The sequence below is a fragment of the Chionomys nivalis genome, chromosome 12 (assembly GCF_950005125.1).
Source record: "Chionomys nivalis chromosome 12, mChiNiv1.1, whole genome shotgun sequence".
Classification (NCBI taxonomy): Eukaryota; Metazoa; Chordata; class Mammalia; order Rodentia; family Cricetidae; genus Chionomys; species Chionomys nivalis.
The window spans coordinates 43,168,015-43,190,660 of record NC_080097.1 but is presented as its reverse complement, the minus strand read 5'-3'; the positions used below and the strand labels follow the sequence as shown (position 1 = coordinate 43,190,660).

Here is a 22,646-nt window from a genome sequence, read left to right as displayed (position 1 = left end):
TGGCTTCTGGCCCAAAAATTCAGAACCTTCCCCAGGGGTCTTAATTTTTTTCTTTAACAGCAGCCATAGATGGATATGGTGGCTCACCCCTGTAATCTCAGCGTGTAGGAGGCTAAGGGCGGAGGAGGATGATGAGTTCAAAGCCAATTTGGTGAGACACCATTGATAGAGTAAATAAATAAATCTAACTCAAACAGTAACTACAGAAGTAGTTTCAAATGATGAGGCCTGGCTATGTCTAGAATAAACAGAGAGATCCCATTTAAGCTGGGAGAATCAAAAGGCTTTCCTTGCTAGTTCTCTGTGTGGTAAGAAAAGGGAAGAGGAGGAAGAAGAGGTAGAGAAGGAGGAAGGAGGAGGAAGGAGAAAGAAGGAAGAGGAAAAAGAGGAACAAGGAGCGGTCTATCAGGCACTTCCAAAGGAAGTAGAGACAGGCACCTGCCATGGGTACCCTGGCATCTGGTAGTCAGGGCTATGGAGGGACCAAGAAGCAAAGTCAGGCAGGGAGGAGCAGCATAGAGAAGAGAGTTGGTGGGTCTGCAGAGGGGTGAGCAGCTGAGGTTCAGCTGAAGTGTTTGTGTATGTAATCTAGCCCAGCTCCCTCCAGGGGTGGGCCACAAGGAGAAGGCCTGACCTGACCCTGAAGTTGGGCCTCGTCAGGCTCTAGGCCCTCTCCATCACCTCAGGCCTGGCTGAGCTCCCCTCCAGCCTCACTTCACCGTGGTGGAGAGCTTTCTCCACAGCCCTTGTTTGAAGCTCCAATTCAGCCGGCCCCACCCTAGCATGAAATCTGAGACTGGGGATGGAGCCCTGAGCCTCTTGCCATTCCCCAAAATCACTCCCGTTTTCAACATCAGCATGGCTTCCTACTCATTCTCTGAGGCTGTGTTTCTGTCCCACATCCTCCACAAAGCCTCCACTCTGTAAACCTTCCCAGACCCCTGCGATCACTTTGCTCTGAGATGCCAAGGGAACCCTATTCTTCAGGGCTTATGCCAGGTAACTGTAACATGCTCTCGATTCCTGGCTTAGATCGTGATCTCCTTAAGGACAGAGTTCTGTCTGGCACCTCTCTGCACCTCCCACATCAAACCCAGGCCAGAGATATGTCAGGGAATGTGCATCTCTGAATGAATAAAAGACACAGAGCAGGGTGGGGGAGATGTTAGCTTTGCCTAAAATCCAAGGCTAGGCTCTCTCCAAAGAAATGAGTCAAGAGTCGGAGGTACAGAGCACAACAGCTAACCATTTATTCAGTGCTTACTGTATGCTAGTAATAAAGATTTGTATGTGTTCTCAGATGCAGACCTTACCACCAGCCCTATGAAGGGATGTAGTGCCAGCTCCTGTTTTACTAATGAGAAAACCGAAATTCAGAGACTATGCTTAGCTCCCAGGACCTAATGAGTCCCTCAGAGTCCATGCCCTGCTCATTCTTCCTCCTGCCCATCCACCACACACAATGAGATGGAGACAGCTAATGTTCTGGTTTACCCACAGCCCATCAGACATGGAGGAGCAAGCACTGAGGGTTTGGCTTGTCCTGCCCACACTAAAATGGTCCTTATCTACCCAAGGGTAAAGTTGGAACAAGGAGAGGGGATAGATCAAGCCTCCTGTGGTCAGAACTATAGCTGCCTGTCCCAAGACTCTGTGTTCACTTCCTTTCCTTGTGTCCCTGTTCCTGACTCTAGCTCTTCATGGACAGGCTGAAGTCAGAAGCAGGAAGTTGAGGAAAAGTTGTGACATCTTGTTCCCAGTATATTCCAGGCCTGAGTGCCTGGTATCTGGTCACTCCAGGGGACCACGGTTGTCCTCATGGACAAAGATCGCGCGCGCGCGCGCGCGCGCGCGCGCACGCACGCACACACACACACACACACACACACACACACGAAGCCCTGACCTTGACTAATTAGTCTCAGGTGTCTGTAGAATGAGAGAGCTGATGGAGAATATCCGAGGTCTCTTTGTGTGTGTGGCTCATTTGCTATCCCAACTTGGCTCTGGCAGAGCTCTCCTGGCACCCAGGAGCACAGGTAAGTCCTTCCCCAGCCTGGTTTCTCTGACTTTGACAGCTGTCTCCTGAGTGGCCAGAGGGCTGCTGCAGCTACTTAGAAGCACAGAATTGCCCACGAAAGAGGATCTTACGAAACCCCCTGAAAAACTTTCTCCTTCTACTGGGCTGAGTATCCGGGAAGTGTATTCCTTTGGAGCTGCAGGCTTTCTGGGCATCAAACCAGACAGATGTGTAGCACTGTGGCAAACAGACAAGCGGGCAAACACCAATATTTCACAAAGCAGGAGGGATAGGGGAGAAGGGAAAAGAACACACACACACTCACTCTCGGAGTTTGGCCAGTAAAGTTTCTCTGTGGAGAAAAAGCTGCCTTGCCAGCGGGATTCGCTGAGATCCAGGGAGATTTCCCCAGGAATCCTCTTCGAAGGCAAGCAGCAGCCGCAGCAGTTTCCACAAACAGCAGCAAAACTTCAGTCCTAAAAGTCCCCCAAACTTCCCCCTCCCTTTCTCCCTCGGTCTTTTGTTCCCCCACTGCATTGCCAACCAAGCAGCTCCCAGCTTCCCACACTGGACTGTCCTCCCCCAACCCCAACCCCTACCCCTGCCCGGCTCGCAGCCTCGATCCCGGCCTGCTCACGCTCGGCTCCCGTGCGCCCCTGGGGGAACCGGGGGTCGCTCACCCGCCTTGCAGGGGTCTTTGTAGTTGAGGAGCTCCGGGGCGTCCTCCTCGCCCAGGTCGTAGGTGTAGTCGGCCAAGTCCAGCGGCCGCCCGGCGCGCGGGAGCAGCAGCAGCAGCAGCACCGGCAGCGACAGCAGCGGCAGCGGCGGGCGGGCCACGCCGGGCATGCTGGCGGGCAGCGGTGGCGGTCGCGCCCGGACGCGGGAGCGGGGCGACGGGGAAGGGAGCGCTGGAGGCGAAGGGGAGGTGCTCTCCCCCCGCGGCCACCTCTTCCCGTCCCGTTTCCTGTCTCCCGCCCCCCCCACCGTTCGGCCCGGCTCGCTCCAGCCCTGGGCTCCGGCGTCCCCTCGCCCTCGGCTCGGTCGCTCCCTTTCTTTTTTTTTTTTTCCGCCGCCCTCTCACCCCCCCCCCCTTTTAGGGAAATGAGCTCGCTGGAGGGCGGGTTTTCGCCCAGCTCGGCCCCCCTCGGGGCCGGGACCGTGCTCGGCCGGGCCGGGAAGCGCGCCAGCCGGGCGGGGAGGGCGAGAGTAGCGCCGCCCGCCCCGGAGGGGGATCGGCTGCCTGGGGCCGGGGCCGGGGAGGGGGCGCGGGCCGGGGATGCCCGGAGGCACGGCTCCCGCAAGGGGCCCCCTAGTGGCTGCTGTCCCGCGCCGGGCGGAGTGCCTCGGGGCACGGGACACGCTGTCAGGTCCGTTCCTGCCTCTCGGTCCCTGGATCAGCGATCGTTCCCTCAGCCTGAGACTCCAGTCTGTCTGTGTCAGACCTGCTCTCTCGCTTCTTGCTGTCTCTCTGTCTTGCTGTCTCTCTGCCTATCTCTGTCGCTGTCCTTCCCTGCGGACACACCGCTGGAGGGCGCCTAACACCCGTGTATGGCACCTAGGTCCCGTCCCCCTATCCCCGCCTTTTGCCCCCTTCCACACTGCCTGGGTTAAGAACAAATCCTCATCACTTTTAGAAAGGATGTGGCAAAGCACCCCAACTCCCCCAAACCCTCTCCTTCCCAGAACGGCTCCCGTCGGGAACGGAGCTGAAAAAATGGGAAAGAAAAGAAATGCCACCCTTTGTTTTTCAGTCAGGTTGCTTTATTGTTTTGTGGTAGGAGCCCCCTGGCCGGTAGGAGACACCTTTGCTCTACTGGCTTCTACTCTCTCCTGTCGGGCATGAACAGGAGCAGCTTCCTGCTTGTCTGCAAAAGACCCTTTGCTGCCGGACTTTCCTGTCCCGATGCGGCCACCGACCCTGTGAAGCAAAGAACTGATGTTTATCACATGAAGGAGGGGGACTGAGGAGCCATCCGCTTGATTCCAATGTGGGCTGTGTCTGTGAGCCTGCTATCCTCTGAGCTCCCCAGACCACTGACTTCGAGAGATCCCTGTTCTGCTGACAAAGCAAGCAGCCCAAGCCCTCCCAGTGTTGCTCTGGCATCCTGAAAGGAACCGCGGCTCACCTGAGGAGTCCTAGATATAGTACAGTGGTAGCTCTCCACACAAGGTGCTCACAGCAAGGCCTAGGAAAGTCAGATCTCTCCCGGAAGTCTCGGAACCCGTATCACGCCCTTCCTCCCTGTCCAGCTTCGAGGTGGCTGCTGAGGGCTTGGCCTGGGAAAAGCACCTATGTTTAATCTCACTGCGGTCCTTATTATGGGATACTAGACTGGCCAGGCCACCTCTGAGGCTCAGTTTCCTCACCAATACAAAGGGACTGGACTGGAACCAAAGGCCCATAGGTGGTGTCTGAGTTCAGCCAAGGCCACCAAGTTAGTGGCAGGTCAGCTGACAGCTGGGGAAGATGTGATGCAGGTGACTGTAGCAAGAACACAGCTGGCCCAGGGGAATCGATACCGTACAGTTAGCACTCGCCATCATTTTAAATATCCCTCTCCCCAGCCCTTGGAGGGAGACAGCTCACTCCCTTCACTCACATACCCACCTGGAAGTTCTGGAATTTTCTAGTAAAAGCCTCGAGACTGGGGATGCTCTCTGGAGCCATCTTCATGATGTAGCAGTAGGTTCCCGGAGCTGGCTTATAGGCAGTCACGAGCTAGGCATGTAACACTGGAGGTCATTCACGAAGGTCCCTTGCCTTGCTCACTCCCCAAACCCCGAATGACCATGGGAGACAAGTAGAAGTTATTGATTCGAGCATCCAAGGGGAGGCAGCCAGGCATGGAATGGGGAGAGACCTCTGGGAAGAGGTGGTACAACTGGGCAGTTCCAGTAAAGTCATAGTGGTCCCTCAGGCACACTCACCCGCTGGTAGTCATACACAACAATGCCAGTGGGACCAATGGAGAAGGTGGCAATGGTGTCCATGTGCTCACTCAGGGCTAGGCGCTTCTGTGCTTCCGGTGCTCCAATGCTCATCTCAAGGACCTAGGGAGATGTGTCAGAGTACCGCCTGGCATTCCTCCTTCTTCTCTCAGCCTCTTGGTACCCATATCTGCCCTGAGCCCAGCCTCTTGGTACACATATCTATCCAGAGTGAGCCCTCTATTCAAATACAATTCCTCCTTTCCTGAGATCTCAGGAAGGCTAAACACAGCATGCGTTGCAGAGACTGGTGGTTATCACACTGCAGGCCAGGGGCTGGAGGAAAACCATCAATGCTGGACTGCTACCCCATCTCTGCTTGTGTCACCCAAGCTATACCCTTGTTTGTCCACTCCCTTCTCCTAATCTCCAGCAGCTGCCCATCTCTCTGCCCATCTCACCCAACCCGCTGTCTGACCTTTGCCCAACCCAGGCCTGCTCACCATTTCAGTATGTTTCTGACTCATGTGAAGGCCCATAAGCAGGGCCCCTACAATCACCACGACAACGAGGACCACCACCACAACCACAATGAGAAGGCGTTTGAGATGCACGGGGCAACAGGGGATGCGGAACTGGCTCCTGGGACCTGCTGAGTAATCCTGAGGAAGTGGGGGAAGAAGAGAGACAAGAAGGCTGTTGAGAGGATGCTTACTCCTCTCCCTGTACAAACCAAACATCCTCTCATGCCCCTTTAGGCTATGAATATGCAGAGAAGGGCTGGGGAGATCAGAGAAGGCTTTGGGGAAGGTGGTTGGATTCTAACAAACCAATAGATACTTAGAAAGTTAGAAGTAAAATCTAGGTTTGGAAGGAGCCAAGAGAACTACTTAGCAGTTCTGTCTTCTGTTTTCCCAAGGCTCCTGGAACCTCAGACCTAGCCAGCTTTTTGTTCCCTCCAAGGATCCAGAGAGCACCATCTCCGCACCTTTATGTAGCCTCCCTTTCTTCCTTTTGTTCCTTCCTCCTCTGCCTGGTGAGTGTCTGTATATTCTTCCTAGTCAGTGCATGTGTCATCTTTATATTCTTACATTTACGTGTGTGTGTGTGTGTGTGTGTGTGTGTGGTGTGTGAAACTCAGAGACAATGTCTCTCCTTCCATCCTATGAGTTTCAGAGATTAAACCCAGGCCATCACATTTGGTATCAAGCCCTCCTATCTGTGGAACCATTTCTCTTTCTTTCTTTCTTTCTTTCTTTCTTTCTTTCTTTCTTTCTTTCTTTCTTTCTTCCTTTCTATTTTAATTATTTACTCATTGAGATCATATCTATGACCCAGGCTGCCTTCCAGCTCCTTACATATCTAAAGATGACCCTGAATGATTACCTTGCTTACACTCTTAAATGGCATGCATCCCATGTCTGTGTGGTCCTGGGGACTGAACCCAGGACCCATATTTGCAAGGCCCTCTTCCCCACTGGTCTACATTCCAGCCTCAGGTTCTGTTTTCTCTGTGATGCTTCCTGTGATCTCTTGATTACTTGGTGACTCTATCACCAAGGTTCTTCACAGGCCTTTCTATTGAGCCCTCTGGTGACTCTCAACCCCTTTATACAGGAATTCATGGCTGCCATGCCTGTCTCTGCCAGGGACTTTTAATGATCAATCCCAAACTAATTGACTATATGAGTCTAGAAGATGAAAAAAGCCTATTAAGGATGGAACAGGCAAGCCCAGTACACTCTGTACATACACACACACACACACACACTCACCGGTGGACTCTCCATCAAGACCTCTTTGCTACCCACGTCCATTTTTGTAGGCTCTCTCCTCTTCTCATCTCTCTGGTGTGACCGGTGTCCTATATATATATCATCAGAGAGAGAGAGAAGACAGAGGTGAAGGACTGGGTCTCCTGCCTGCCAGCCAAGTCCTTGGCTTTGAAGCTTGTTTGTTCCTGGTTTTTCAGAGCCTCAGCCCTGATAAGCCAGCTGCAAGAGCCCCCAAGGGCCCTTGGCCTAGGCACATGAATCCTCTTGGCCCCAACAAGAGCAAACCTGGGTGAGGTGAGCAAACTCACCCTCAGGCCACCTGCTCCTCTCACCGTGGGAGTCTTTCTGGCATGTCTGCCTCTCTTGCTGGCACCTGCCCCTGCAGCCCTGTGGCTTCTCTTCTTTTGACAAGCCAAACCTTTCCCCGCTGTAGCCAGGAATCTGGCCATCCCTTCCCACCGGATAATCTCCCCAGGTTCAGACTCTAGCTCCACTTAGGGCCTGAGAAAGTGGTGATTATTGCTGGGGGTGGAGAGGTGCCTACCAGGGGAACAGGATCTGGGACAGCAGCTGGGGGTCCATTAGTGTGCTTTCTTAGACAGGGTCAGATTCCTCTTTACCCAACCTCCCATGCAGGCTTTCCCCCACCTCGGATTTGCTCCAGTCACTTTCCTTATTCTGGTAACCCCATCCCCACTGCTGGGAAACTCTTCCACATGAGTGATGAGTCCTGTTTTTGCTCTAGGCTTGTCCGTAAGTTGAACACTCTGAGAGCTTATTCCAGGCCTTACTCTTTGCCTTCCATTGCTGAGGATCAAACATGGGGTCATGAGTATGTTTGGGAAGCCTTTTACCACTGAACTACGATCCCAGCCCCTGACATTTTCTTAAGCGGAGATGACCTTGCACAGGGCTGAGTGTGATCCCAATCAGCCACCTCTGCCCTTCTACCACTCTATCTGCCCTTCTGATCTTCTTTTTATATCTTCTAAATGTGCCCAATGTGGTTTAACCAAATCTTGTTCATTTTCATGACTTCCTCCTTCTCCCCTCTCCTTGCCTTCTCTCTTTCCTCAAATTCTCTCCTGTTCCTAGGGTACTAAGTCATATCTACCAGTGACTTAGGATTGGCTATACCCTTTCAACTTAGCCTTGGCTATATGCCTTCAATTCCCTTTTAAAGATTTATTCATTTTTATTTTATGTGTTTTGCCTGCATGTTTGCTTGCGCACTACCTGCAAGCCTGGTGTCACAGAGACCAGAAAAGGACATTGGATCCAATGGAATTGGAGTCACAGCCAGTTGTGAGCCTCCATGTGGAAGAATAGGCAAAGCTCCTAACTACTGAGCCTTCTCTCTAACCCCTCAAATTCTCTTTTAGTTTTTGGTCAGGTGGTCTTGAAACATCTTTGCACCTCTTAAATTTTACCAGTGTGTAAGCCAGAGCCCAGCACTTCTGTGTATTGTGACCTGACACCCTTGTTCTCCTACACAGCTGCCCCTTCTACCTCCCAGATTGCTTGTAGGACTCCTCATGGACACGCCAAATCCACAGGTGTGCAAATCCCTTATACAAAATAGACTAAAGAAGTTACACCCACTTGCATACTCTCGTGTATGCTTTTAAAAAATGCCTTTGAGTAACCAACAACTCTCTAATTTGACTTTAGACCACCCCCCAACAAGAAAGAATCATATCTGGTGCTGGAAGCCTAGTTAACTACTCAGTGCTAGTGAAGCCATGGTTATTGGAGGAGAATCTACTCACTAACTTGCTAAGTCAGCATGTTCCCCAACAACAATTTATAAACATTTGTTCTTTACACCCATAGAGAACTGTAGCCTCCACCCCTCAACAAGGAAACATCTCTTTGCAACAGACAGAGACCACTGCGGAAAACCACAACCCAATCAAAGTGCAGAGTTCTGGTCTCAATGGATATATCTACAAAAACACTTTACACATAAGACTCAAGGACTATTGCAGGAGAGGGGACAGAAAGACTGTAAGAACCAGAGAATCAGGAGCAGGGAGTTTGCTGTCAGGCTTTGACTTTGTTTCCCAGTAATACCAAAAGCTACACACATCAAGTCTCACCAACATCACCACCCAAACGTGAGTTAAACAAGGATGACACCAACAAATGTACCAAACGGGATGGGGAAAGCCTACAAGGCCTAAATCCTACACAAAGAGCTATGGGCAACCAAGGAAAGCTGGGGGGGGGGGCTGTCAGAAAGATGGCCTTCTCCAAAGAAGGACACACCAATTTGTTTTCCAGTGCCAAATGGTCAGCCTTGAAAACATACATACAGTATCAAAACTATAAATACGGAAAAAAAATTTAAATCTTTCCAATGAAATTGTTTTTGAGATTTATGTTTGGCTTGAATGTGTATCTGTGCACATGTGTGCATGCAGGGCCTGTGGAGGCCATAGGAAGAGTCGGATTCCCTGGAGGTGGAGTCACGGACCTTTGTAAACTGCCTTACTTGGATGTGGGGGATTGAACTCTGATCCTCTGCAAGAGCCATCTCTCCAGTCCCTTGTTTTTATTTTGAGACAGCCTTATTTTCTGTTCAGGTTGGCCGGGAACTAGTGGCGATCCTCTTGGCTTCACTTCCTGAGGGCAAGATTACAGCCATGTGCCACCATGTTCAGCTCCATCTACCGTCGAATTGGTGAAGACCAAACCAAGAGATGCAGAGAGCCAGCCGTATTGGACTTTGAAAGGTCAGACAGCTTCCTAGCCCAGGCCCCAGACTCCTTAGCACCTTGCCCTTCCCTTTGATCATGAGCTGGCCCCCTTCTCTCCAGCCCTGGCAACCTCCACTGTCCCCCAAGGATTCCCTCTCCAGCTGAAGGACCTCCTCTCAAGTTTGTACAACTGCAGAGCATCTGAAATGAGAGCTCCTAAGACATTTAGTGGAGAGGAAAAGGAAGGAAATATTTGCTCCCACCATCCTCCGAGCCCCTCTAACTACCTCCTTAAATATTTGCCTAAGCCTCCCAGAGCCCAGCAAAGGGTCTTAGAGTGAGTAGAAGGGGAGGGCTGAGGGAAGGAAAGGAGGGGAAAGCCAGTGTCCTCTCCCCTTAGTGGTGTGCAGATGTAAAAGACCCCTGCCTACACTACCTACCTCCCTGCCCATCCCCCAGGCTTCCACTCCTACCCTGGGTTGTCCTGCAAACCTTGTGATTGATGTCTGACTCACACACACTGGGCCTGAGCCAGGTGGGCAGTAGGGCAGCAGGAGAGCCAAGAAGAACTGCGGGCATCTCGGGGTCCCTTTGGGCATGGGGAGGCACAGTGTCTAGTTGTGATACTTATTCTGAACAGGAGCTACAGTTGGGGCTTGCTATCATCACAAAGTGTGGAGAGAAGAGCTCTGTTCTCTCCCAGGTCCTCAGTCTCCCCTGCAGGCTGCCCTTAGGCTGGGTTCTCACAGCATTATGACTTGAAAACAAGAGTAACAACTTGGTTTTGTCAGTTTGGGATCTGGGAAAAGCTGCTGGCCAACTTCCCTGAGTGAATTGCAGATGTTTTTCAACTCCTAGTAGGGGCCTTGGGTTCCTTGGAAAGAAAGGAGGACGATGGGGAGAGAGGGTTTGGGGAAGGAGGGAAGCTGTCTCTTCAGCTAGGCAGACACAGCCCTCAACCTTGCTCCCCAGACCAGCCCTGGGGTGCAGCCTGTACAGCCTTCTTTATTTGCGTTCACTGATGCTAGTCCCCACAGTGGAGGATATCACTCTTCCGAAAAGGCAGAAAAGTCAATGGCACCTGCTCTGTGACCCCTCCATCCTCGCCCCAGACTCTGAAATCCTTTCATTGCCACCACCCCCCGACACACACATACACACACACACACACACACACACACACACACAACTTTAGGCCACCATTCAGCACACACAATGTTAACTAGAGTCAGTTATAAAAGCTGGGAGGAAGGCTGTCACCCTGTCTTCCCAAATGGAGGGAAATTAATATGTTTTCTTTGTGTTTCTGTGAACCTGTCACAGGGCAAGGAGCAAGCACACAGCCCATATGTGATCATATGCAACCATAAGACTGTTAGCCAATGCCGGGCGGTGGTGGTGCATGCCTTTAAACTCAGGAGACAGAGGCAGGTGAATCTCTGTGAGTTCCAGGCCAGCCTGGTCTACAAGAGCTAGTTCCAGGACTGGCTCCAAACCTACAGAGAAACCCTGGAAACCCTGTCTTGAAAAACAAAAACAAAGCAAAACAAAAGACTGTTAGCCAGCACAAGCAGGTTCCTTCTGTAAGTCCTTAGGTACATGAGGTCTGTGTTCCCCCTAGAAGCTCTGGAACCTACAGGAAGTACTGCTTTTCTAGACTTTACTGTGTTCATTTCTAAAACGGGACTGCTGCCACCTGTCTCGCCGCCCCCCACTAAGCTGTCCTGACATGCCAATGACTTCATGGATATAAAAGGCCAGCGTCATCACTATCATCTACCTCATCCACAGGGGCCTCTCACTGACTAAGTCTAGGATCCAGACTCCTCCCCCTCATCTCTGGGTTGCCCTCAGTAACATCTGTGGGTAGTGGAAAGCCTCACAGTGGCCACTATCCCTTTCCCGCTCCCAGCCCCTCAGCTGCACGGTCCAGGACAAGATTCACTCTGGCCTTTGTGTGCTGGGCAAAGCCGTGCCAGGGACGAGTGGGGATGGCTGTCCAGCTGCCCCAGGCATCCTCCCTACCCCTCCTTGCTCTTTTCCCTCAAGCTGGCATGCACAAGGCAGATGGGCAACTGGACCAGCAGAGGCCAGTGGGAGTCAAAAGGCAGGAGTATCTCAGTCTGGAAGAACAGTCTGGGGACTTTAACTTAGAACAGGGATTTCCCCTGATGGTGGAAGCAGGCCAGCTTGAGAAGATGCCTTTTTTCTTAGATGAGCTCTCACTATGTGACCATTCCAGCTTTGAACTCTTGATCTTCTTGCCTTAGCCTCCCTCTAGAGCAGTTGTTCTCAACCTGTGGGTTGAGATCCCTTTGGGGATCAAAGGACACTTTTACAGGGGTCACATATCAGATATCCTGCATATCAGATATTTACATTATGATTCAAAAACAGTAGCAAAATTATAGTTATGAGGTAGCAACAAAAATAATTTTATGGGTTGGAGAGATGGCTCAGTGGTTAAGAGCATTGCCTGCTCTCCCAAAGGTCCTGAGTTCAATTCCTGGCAACCACATGGTGGCTCACAACCATCTATAATGAGGTTCGGTGCCCTCTTCTGGCCTGCAGACATACACACAGACAGAATATTGTATGCATAATAAATAAAAAAAATTTTATGGTTGGGGGTCACTACAACATGAGAAACTGTATTAAAGGGTCGCATCGTTAGGAAGATTGAGAACCACTGCTCTAGCGTGTTTGGATACAGGCATGCACTACTATACCTGATTGGCTCACATACCTCTTTGTTTTGTTTTTGAGACAAAGTCCTGAGTATCCCAGGCTAAGCTCAAACACGATAAAGCTGAGGATAACCTTGAAATTCTCTTTTTCCTACCTGCCAAGTGCTGGGATTATAGCCATACATCTTTATACCCTTAAAAAAATGTGGGGCTGGAGATTGAACCCCATTAATGCCAAACACTAAGAACTGAACTACAGCCGCAACCCCATGCTGAGGGCTCGAACCAGAGCCTTGTACATGCTCCCACTGAATCATATTCCCAGACATCTACATCTGTAACAAAATTTATTGCATTTATTATTTATTTATTATCATGCCTTGGCATGGATGTGGAGATCAGAGGACAACTTTCACAATTTAGTTTTTTCCTTCCTCTGCGAGGGCCCTTGGAATTGAACTCAGGTCATTGGGCTTGGTGACAACTTGCTGGGCTGTCTTGCCAACCCATATGCCTTTGCCTTTTTAAACAAAAATAGCTGTAGAAAGAAGTGTTGCTGTTATATTTTTGCAAATCTCTTTAGTCTGAGGTTTCATAAAAGACTTGCCATATAGCTCTGGAAAATTCCAGAGTGTTTTTATGACAGCATGGAAGTGAAAAAGACAAATAATGTCCTTCTAAGGTAGAGTGTGTTGACCTCAAGACTCTGTGGAAGGTTCTCAAGGAGCTGTGGACTTCTAAAGTTTCCCTTTGAAGGACACTGGTGGAGAAGGGTTGCTGTGAACTTGAAGTTGGAGTTCTGGACCTAAGGCTACACTTTCCTTATCTGTAGAAGGGAATTAATGGCCCTTCCCCTCAAAGGGCCAGCCAATTAACCATGTTAAGTACACGGTAGAGATAGGGAGTTTGGCTTCTTTTCCCTTTCTCGTGGCCTCGGCTTCCTTGTTGATAAAACAAAGACCTGAGCTGGAGCACATCCAAGGTGCTACCAGCTCCATCGGACTGCGGTCGTGCGGTGCGAAATGTTCCCGGATTCCACACTTCCACTCCAGCGTCAGTGGCTACCTTTCCCTTTTCAGCTCACAGGCACAAGGGCACACTCTGTTCCTCAGCTGATGCAAACACGCTCGCACTCTCAAGCTCCCAATCTCTCATGCCAACCTGGATGTACGTGAGTCACTTGCGACATACCCCTGAATTCTACGCCCCCTCACAGCCAAGACGTACACACAGGTGCATGTAGGTCTACAGATCCATGTGCACCCGTGCACATGCACATTCTCATACAAATGCACTCGCTACACATATGGCCCTGGAGATCAGACACAGGCTGGTGGCTTGGTAGGGCACGCTGCGGACCGGTGCAACCACTCCATCCTTTGGCTGCTCTCCGGCGGGCGCCGGGCCTGGGCCTCCCCGCTCCGCCCCCGCGCGCGCCCCCGCCGCCCGCGCCGCAGTCCGCGTCCACCAGACCCGGCAGCCGGTAGTTGCGGTCCCAGTTCCGCGCAGCGCTTCCAAGCTGAAAGGACTGCAGCCAGCGCCTGAGGTCAGGAGGAATAGGTGGCGCCTAGAGTGCGGGTCGCCCAGAGCTGCGGCAGCCCGGAGGTGGAAGCTCCGGAGAGGAGCAGAGCAGCCTGCAGGGAGCAGCGGGGCGCAGGCAGGCCGGTGGTGTTAGGGGAGACCCTGTAGGAGGCATGGCCGGGCTACGAGCCAGGCTGGGCCCTGGGCGCAGGCTACTGGTGCTGTCTACGCTGAGTTTTTGCCTAATGCTGCAAGCCAGTGCCAAGAAGCCTCCTAAGACGCCCCCCTGCCCACCCAGCTGCTCCTGCACCAGGGACACCGCCTTCTGCGTGGACTCTAAGGCAGTGCCCAAGAACCTGCCTTCAGAGGTCATCTCCCTGTGAGTGTGTACATAGCCTTGGGGCGAGGGGGGGCGGGGAGGGAAGGAGGGCACCGAGGGCTCTGGAAGAGAGAAACCCTGTTCCTCTTTTCAGAGGAGACAGACCTGGAGCACTCCCCGGGGTTCCTCAGAACTGGGGACTTTCAGGCCCCAGTCTGCAGAGAGCTCTGCAATCCTACAGCAGCCATAGCTCGGGAAAACCAGAGTTCATGGCCAAGAATGAATCATCACCAGTAGCGTAATGAGACCTACTAAGTGTGGGTTGGAGGGAGTGACTACATGAGCATGCAGGCCCCTCCCTGTGAGGTCACACCAAGGGCAGAAAGCAGGAGAACTGATGGCATCAGGGGGAGGGGTGACAAGTGAGATGGCCCTCGTGGTATCTTGGCACGGGCTAGGCTCCTGCCCCTGGGTCTGCTGTTCTGCACACAGCTGGGCCAGCCTCACTTGCAGCAACTGGCCCACGGCCCCCGCCCCTTGCCTGTGGGACTGGAGAGGCTGCCAGGACCCACATCTTGCTGCCCCATCCCTCGGCAGCACCAACACTTTTGTGGGTTGGATAATGGCAATGGTGATGGTAATGGAACCCGCTGTTGACTGAGAGTGAAGGGGAGCCTCGGGGCCACTGGTGCTCCTGGAAGCAGCAGGGGAGAAAATCGGTGGAGGGCATTGAGTTTGGGAAGTAAAGGACAGATGCAGGTGGGGCCTAGGGCTGCTGAGAACAGAAGCCACTGGCTGCCCTGTCTACCTCTGTGCCCAGTACAGGTCCTTCAGATGCTTACCCCGTATTGACTCCTATGTTCCTTTGCAGGACCCTGGTGAATGCTGCGTTCTCAGAGATCCAAGACGGAGCCTTCTCCCACCTGCCACTGTTACAGTTCTTGTATGGATGGCCTTGTGGAAGGGCGGGTGGGGACGTGCTAGAGTCAGATAGATGCTGAGCTTGTGGGAGAGTAGATAGACGTACTGTTTGAAAATGCAGATGCCCTGCTAGAAAATGCTGCAGAAGGTGGAGTGGCCTGGGGTCAGGAGGCCAGGCAACAGGGGAACTGCACACAGAAGCCAAGAATGTGGGATGTAGAAGACAGATTTGGCTGCTCTGGAGACCCCAGGGAATTGGGTGTAAGGGCTTGGGCCAGCGCCAAAGCCTGGGCGCTTCAAGGGAGGGGGTCCTCTTAGATACAGATAGCTCCAGGGATCAGCGTTTGGGAGGTGTGGTCTGCCCAGGGCTAGAGTGGGTTGTGGGAAGGGTGAGAAGACAGGAAGAGGAGATGCTATGGAGGTGGGCCAGGAGCCAAGTTACCAGGGCAACATTGCCTCCCGTCATATTTAGGAGCAAACGGGGAGCTTGTGATAGGGAAAACAATTTCACACCTGATCTTGCTGTCCAGGGGGTCCTGAGGTTTGGAGCAAGGGCAGGCAGATCTTGAGGAAGCTCAAGGGTGGGGCAGTGGGCATGGGCAGCAGGCACACCCTTGCGGGTTCTAATTCAACCTTTGTCTCCCCAGGTTGCTCAACTCCAACAAGTTCACGCTCATTGGAGACAATGCCTTCATAGGACTGTCGCACCTGCAGTACCTGTGTGTGGGAGGGAAGGGTTAACGGCAGGGTAGAAGGAGGGAGCCCTGGCCTGAGCGGGCTGAGGGGAAGTGCAGTGAATGAGAAGGCTCGCTTGGAGTGGGATGGGAGGGAAGAGCCCTTGAGACTCCTGACAGCAGGAAGGAGCAGAAGACCATCTCACCCATGCCTAACACCCTGTCACCACCACTGTGATGTTACTATAGAACACGCTATAGAAGCCTGTCCAGCTCCTGGGCTGGGCTCTGGCCTCAGATGTAAGGAATTCAGTGCCGGGGGGTCTTTGATTCTGAATGGCAACTGAGGCAGATTCTTATTTTCTCCAGCTTCATCGAGAACAATGACATCTGGGCACTTTCCAAGTTTACCTTTCGAGGACTCAAGTCCTTGACACACCTGTGAGTACCTGATACCTGTGCCCACATGGGACTGGGACCCGTGTGTCCCCTGGATTTCCTTGGATCTTGGTCGTGGTTTTTTGGTGACCCTGGGGTCTTTCTTGCAGCTCACTGGCCAACAATAACCTGCAGACACTGCCCAGAGACATCTTCCGTCCCCTGGACATCCTGAGTGACTTGTAAGGCCTGAATCCTGCCTCTTCCCACAGTGCCACAGAGGGCATATGCCTGGAGGGAGTAGAATGGGAGTCAGAATTAGGGTGATCAAAGACTGGGAGGGGGTTAGGTTTAGGGACTTTGAGAAGATGAGGTAGTTAGCTATAGCTGAGAGCCTTCCAAATTGGGGCTCTTCAAGTCTCCATAGTCCTCCTCAAATGTATATTAGATATGTATGGAAAACTTATGTTGTTTTTAATGTATGGTTGATTTGAATTAACAGTAAAGAACTCTAGCATGTCTGCAGTCATTTGTCATATAGATAGATAGATAGATAGATAGATAGATAGATAGATAGATAGGTAGATAGATAGATAAGTTCCTAAATTCTGTCAAGGTTGGAGGAATAGGAAGGCAACATGAAATGGGATAGGTTGGCCACTGCAAAAAGTCTTGCTATCAGGACCAACTTTATAGGCCTGTAATCTCAGACACTCAGGAGGCCAAGCAGGAGGATCACAAGCAGTAAAATTTTGTCTTATGATTAGAAAGTAAAAGTAGTATTGGTGATTTGGAGCACTTGCCTAGAGTGTGCAAGGCTCTGGCTCCAATCCCCAGAGTCACAAAAATTTAAATTACAAGTTTAAAAACAAACAAACAAACAAACAAAAAAGGCACCTGGTCAGGTAGGTAAGCAAACAGGGCCTAGGCTCACCCAGCACGCCTTTGACCAAGCCTGTGCTGTGGGGACTCTGAGCCGTTCCCAGCAGTTTCTGAAGGCCAGGGAGGCTGCTGGGCAGAGCAGCTGAGGCTCTCCCCTTCTGTGTCCCTCCCTCCAAATCCAGAGACCTCCGGGGCAATGCCCTTAACTGTGACTGCAAGGTGAAATGGCTGGTGGAGTGGCTGGCACACACCAACACCACGGTGGCCCCCATCTACTGTGCCAGCCCGCCCCGCTTCCAGGAGCACAAGGTGCAAGACTTGCCCCTTCGGGAGTTCGACTGCATCACCACTGGTAGGATGGTACTGGCCTCTGACTAAAGGCCACCCAGCAGGGCATGCCCAGCTTCTGTAACCAGGTCCCAGCTGCCGCCCAGTGGGCTAGTGCCTTTTTCCTTCGTGTGGATCCCACCCACCTGTGCCTTTTGTCCCTGCAGATTTCGTCCTCTTCCAGACTCTGTCCTTCCCCGCAGTGTCAGCGGAACCCTTCCTTTACTCCAGCGACCTCTATCTGGCACTGGCCCAGCCGGGTGCCAGCGCCTGCACCATCCTGAAGTGGGACTACGTGGAACGGCAGCTCCGAGACTATGATAGAATTCCAGGTAGCTGCCTGTGACCTGCCTGTGCTGGGCCTATCCAGGGGAAGGTGGCAGAAGGCTCTCTTGTCCAGCTCCAGTCAATTCCCAAAGGAAGAAGGATGGATGAAATTTTTTTCTGCCCCTAAAGATTTTACTGGATTTGAGGAAGGCCAGTAGCTACAAAATAGTATCGATAGATTGCACACCTTTAATCCCAGTGCTTAGGAAGCAAAAAAGGTGGGTCTCTGTGAGTTCAAGATCAGCCAGGGCAAGTTCAAGGCCAGAGAGACTCCATGTCAAAAAATAAGTAAATTCAATACTGAGAGCTAGGGATGAAGCTCAGTGGGTAGAGTTCTTATCTAGCACGTACAAATGGTGGTTCACACCGATAATCCCAGCGTTTGAGAGGTGAAGGGGAAATATGAAGAATGCAAAACTAGACTACATAGTGAGACCCTGCCTCAGAGGGAAAATACAAACAAAACAAAGCAAAGCTTGCTGGGTATGGTGGCTCACACTTGTAATCCCAGCACTTGGGAGGTAGAGAAAGAAAATCACTGCAAGTTCAAGACCAGCCTGGTCTGTATCATAAGGTCCAAGTCAGCCAGGGCTTCCCTGATACCACGAATAAACAAAACCAATTATGGACCCTGAGTCCTGGGTGGGGCTGTGCTGGGAGTGGGATTCTGTAGCAGATCTCAGTTGTGGGGCACGTCTGGACGTTGATCTTTCATTTGGGAGAGAAAGGGGGGTGCTATTGGACGCTGTCTGATTCCTCATGCCTCTGTCCCGGCAGCTCCCTCAGCGGTGCACTGCAAGCCGATGGTGGTGGACAGCCAGCTCTATGTCATCGTGGCCCAGCTGTTTGGTGGCTCGTACATTTACCACTGGGACCCCAACACCACACGTTTCACCAAGCTGCAGGACATCGACCCCCAGCGCGTGCGCAAGCCCAATGACCTGGAAGCCTTCCGCATTGATGGTGACTGGTACTTTGCCGTGGCTGACAGCTCCAAGGCAGGCGCCACTAGCCTCTACCGCTGGCACCAGAATGGCTTCTATTCCCACCAGGCCCTGCACGCCTGGCACCGCGACACTGACCTGGAGTTTGTTGACGGTGAGGGCAAGCCGCGGCTGATTGTGTCTAGCAGTTCTCAGGCCCCCGTCATCTATCAGTGGAGTCGTTCTCAGAAGCAGTTTGTGGCGCAGGGAGAGGTGACTCAGGTGCCTGACGCCCAGGCCGTGAAACACTTTCGTGCTGGCCGCGACAGCTACCTGTGTCTTAGTCGCTACATCGGTGACTCCAAAATCCTGCGCTGGGAGGGTACCCGTTTCTCTGAGGTGCAGGCCCTCCCCTCCCGGGGTTCGCTGGCCCTTCAGCCCTTCCTGGTAGGTGGTCACCGCTACCTGGCACTGGGCAGTGACTTCTCCTTCACGCAGATTTACCAGTGGGACGAGGGGCGACAGAAGTTTGTACGGTTCCAGGAGCTGGCCGTACAGGCCCCTCGGGCCTTCTGCTATATGCCTGCTGGAGATGCCCAGCTGCTCCTGGCCCCCAGTTTCAAGGGACAAACACTGGTGTACCGACATGTCGTGGTGGATCTCAGTGCCTAGAAGGAAGTTATGTCCTTTGGGTTCCTCAGGTTGGCGCTGTAAGATGGGTGGAAACGTCACATGTGGCTAACCTATATCTGTGCCCCCACACACATACACACAGAAGTGGGCCTGGGCACAGACCCGGGAAGCCATCCCCATTACTGTAATCAACACCTATGTATGCACCAGGTACCCAGAGTTCAGGTTCTCCTCTATGCGTACACCCTTATCTACAGTGCCCCCATGCTCTGCTCCCTCGCTAAGTGTGTCTGAGCGACGCAATGGGTGCAGGAACGGGTGAGCCATGGCCTTTTCTTCTCGGCTTAGCCTTCTGTCCCCCTGGCCTTTCCTGTGGATGTTAGAGGTGTCCGTGTGCCTGCTTGGCATCCACACTCTCCAGGTGTGCCCATGCCCGCCATGCTCCTTCTGCATGCACCCGTGGACACTGCTGGACATCCTCAGTTGCATACCTGTGCATACCAGGCCACACCCTTCTTTCCATATATGCACATGTCTGGGAGTGTGCAGACGTGCAGACTGGGTGCTGAGCAAACAGGCTTCCCTGCTGTCGCCTAGCCACTCTTCTTGGAGGGTGCCTTACAGCAACGACACCTCCTCTGCTCACTCCAGTGTGCCCCCCATGTAGCTGATGATGATAATAACAGTAAGCATGGCCGTGGCCTCCTGGGGACAAAGCGCCTTCATCCTGAAGCAATAACAGCAACAGAGGCAGGATACCTTGCTTCTCACTAGAGTTTTCTTCCCTGACTCAGTCCCAGCTCGCCTGGACAGAGGTGGGAAGGCTTTCCCTGGGTAGCGATTGCTTTTTCAAGATGGGACCATCTCTTCTCGGGCCCCACCTTGGGGATGTGGACCCTGAACTGTGACTGCTCCTTGGGTGGATAGAATGACTGGCCAAGGCAACACCTGAGAATGCCTGAGCCACTTGTGTGAGTGCCAGGCACATGTTGGGGCCCCTGGCACCTCTCCATCCCATGGAGATGCCCCTGGAAGTGTGACTCGGAGGCTGGATGAGGGTGGCGAGAAGGGCACCTGGGAATCAGGCTTCTGCTGCCCTCTGCTGTCCACTGGAAACAGCAGCCCAGAAGCAGGAAATGGCCGGATTGAGAGGATTTCTTGGGGCCCCGACACCTTGAGGCACCTGGGGGCAATGCTATTCCCTTGCTTCAAATAAAAAGTCCCACCCTACTGCTAGCTCTCAGGTGTCCTCAGGGTGTGTTATTAGGAGCAGAGCCAGGGTTGTGTACCTGTTCCTGCTACACACAGGGACCACGCCAGCTTCCAGGTCCTCTTCCTCGTGGCTCCTTTCCCTCGGAGCATTGGGCATTGACAAGGTCAGCTGGCACTAGGGTCAGGAGTTCGCGGTGATGACATTCAGGTGTTGGGCAGTGTGATGAGTCTCCTCCACCTGGGTCTGACTCACAGCCCAGTGCAATACAGGCCTGCCACCTGCTAAGACCTAAGTCTGTCCCTTTGTCAGGAGGACGTTAAGCAACAAAGCAAAGATGTGGTCAGCCCTCAGCAACCCTGTCTTCTACCACCTCCTCCCTGAACCTCCCACTGGGCAAATATCTGCCATTGTCATGGCCCCCCACCACGCTGAGGCACCCTGGAGTCCTAGGTAACATCTTGGTCCTTCTTCTTCCCACTTTTAACCAGCTACCAATTCTCCTTCTCTGAGGGTTTCCAAATGAGCATTCTTTTTTCCCCTTACCCCACTACAGCCTTTATCCATCTCTGTCCTCATTACTATAGTCTCCAGGTCCCTCCCGCCAGACTGTTTCTTAGATCCTTCTGGTCCGGCCTTCCTGAAACATCTCTCCATTATGTCATCCGCTACCCAGGAGCCTGCTTTAGCTCCCTGCTCTTTTGAAAACAAACCCGTGGCTTCGTGCCTGACATCGAGCTCCTCCAGTCTTGGTGCCAGCAGATGCAGCAGCATCCGTCCCTTTCCTGCCTGCTGCCATTCTGTCTATTCCTGAGACTACAGTAAGAACCTCTCGCAAAGGGAGAGGGGGAAGAGAGCATTAGGCAGGGACCGGGGCGAAAGTGATGACCAGGTTCACTGGGGAATGTGGAGCATCTTGGGGAAGGCACATAGCTCTGTGCTGCAAAACTGCCGTGCTCCATTGTGGGACTTCCCTCTTTGTCATTCCTCTCCACCCAGCCTTGGATCTTATGTGAAAAGAAACAGGGAAAGAGACAGGAATGGTAGATATGACAATAACTCCAGCTGTGGTGTGCTGGAGTGTGTGACCCCTTGCCAAACACACACACACACACACACACGCCCCTTCTCTTCTCCTGCTTCCCACCTGTTTTACCATGGCCCCTTTCAGCTCTCACATGTCACAAATATGTCTTTCTTAGGGTGTGTGTTGCGTGAAGAGAGAGCATGACACCATGGCAAATCCCTTTGTTTGTTTGTTTGGGGTGTTGTTTTTTTGTTTTTCGAGACACAGAGAGTTTCTTTGTGTAGCTTTGGAGTCTTTCCTGGAACTCGCTCTGTAGACCAGGCTAGCCTCAAACTCAGAGATCTGCATGCTCTGCCTCCTGATAGCTGGGATTAGAGGTGTGTGCCACCACCACCCGGACACCATGGCAAATCTTATTAAAACAAAACAATCAAACAAAAAGCCCAGTTAAGGGCTGGCTTGCAGTTCAGAGGTTTAGTCCATTATCAGCATGGTGGGAAGTATGGCGCCATACAGGCAGACATGATGCTGGAGAAGGAGCTGAGAGTCCTACATCCAGATCTGCAGGCAGTGGGGAAGGAAGAGACACTGGGCCTGGCTTGTGCTTCTGAAACCTCAAAGCCCACTCCTAGTGACACATTTCCTCTGACAAGGCCACACCCCCTAGTCCTTCTCAAGCAGAGTCATTCCCTGATGACTAAACCTTCAAATGTATGAGCCTCTGGGGGCCGTTCCTGTTCAAACCACACAATGCCCATAAGTGGCACATATCACTGATCTGTCCCAAGGGGAGGGACCTAGGTCTGAGAGCATGCATCATCAGCATGCTCTGAACGCCACAGTCTAGACCACACATGCGCAGACATGGGCTCTATCATTTTGCTTGGTGTCAGCTATTTCCCCGAACCTCAAATCTGGCAAAGCAGATTAACGAACCTACTTTATAGAACTCTGTTTCCGTTCACTTCCTGAGGAAAAGCGACAAATGGCATTCGGTCACTTTACTTTGCCTCTGTGTGCCTCAGTTTCCCCGTCTTCAGAGTGGGTCTGATGATGCCAACAGGGTCAACTACCATGGGATAAACAAGTGCTTGTGAGGCCTAGCTTACCTCTCGTGAGATTTACATGCATTAAACACGGATGCTTGTCGGGCCCTTTGAAGAATGTACCTGGTGCATAATTATGAGCTATTTGATCGGTAGGATTGTATTTGTGATGGAGTGGCTCCAAGAAGCGGGGTTCATGGGAGTGAAAGAAAGGCAATCCTTGGTGACAGGTGCTCTCTGAGAGTGGGGGTTCCTCCACTAGCTGCACCCTCAGAACCCCTGCACACTACCTCCCATCTGTGGCTTCAGGCACCCGGCCCTCCCCACTATCCTTGGCCACAGCTTGACA

The 22,646-nt window shown here is 52.4% G+C and overlaps 3 protein-coding genes across 5 annotated transcripts in view; 1 reads left to right on the top strand and 2 right to left on the bottom strand.

Annotated features, from left to right (window-relative positions):
• Bmp1 (bone morphogenetic protein 1) overlaps window positions 1-3,072 on the bottom strand; it is a 43,641-nt gene extending 40,569 nt beyond the window's left edge. For all 3 annotated transcript variants that reach the window (XR_009058117.1, XM_057786106.1, XM_057786107.1), the window contains exon 1: window positions 2,701-3,072. Coding sequence is in view for 2 of the 3 variants with exons in the window: in XM_057786106.1 (XP_057642089.1) it covers window positions 2,701-2,866 (166 nt within the window). In the remaining variant the exon portion in view is untranslated. The remainder of the gene's footprint in view (window positions 1-2,700) is intronic.
• Window positions 3,073-3,759: 687 nt separating this feature from the next.
• Sftpc (surfactant protein C) lies at window positions 3,760-6,809 on the bottom strand. Its single transcript, XM_057786073.1, has 6 exons — window positions 6,724-6,809; window positions 5,452-5,610; window positions 4,949-5,071; window positions 4,629-4,739; window positions 4,147-4,297; window positions 3,760-3,938 (listed from the first exon to the last, which is right to left on the bottom strand). Exons 1-5 carry the CDS (start codon window positions 6,763-6,765, stop codon window positions 4,157-4,159), a joined length of 576 nt encoding a protein of 191 aa, XP_057642056.1. The 5' UTR covers window positions 6,766-6,809; the 3' UTR covers window positions 3,760-3,938; window positions 4,147-4,156.
• Window positions 6,810-13,371: 6,562 nt separating this feature from the next.
• Lgi3 (leucine rich repeat LGI family member 3) lies at window positions 13,372-22,292 on the top strand. Its single transcript, XM_057786072.1, has 8 exons — window positions 13,372-14,009; window positions 14,821-14,892; window positions 15,518-15,589; window positions 15,914-15,985; window positions 16,093-16,164; window positions 16,987-17,156; window positions 17,299-17,463; window positions 18,236-22,292. Exons 1-8 carry the CDS (start codon window positions 13,804-13,806, stop codon window positions 19,051-19,053), a joined length of 1,647 nt encoding a protein of 548 aa, XP_057642055.1. The 5' UTR covers window positions 13,372-13,803; the 3' UTR covers window positions 19,054-22,292.
• Window positions 22,293-22,646: the final 354 nt, after the last annotated feature.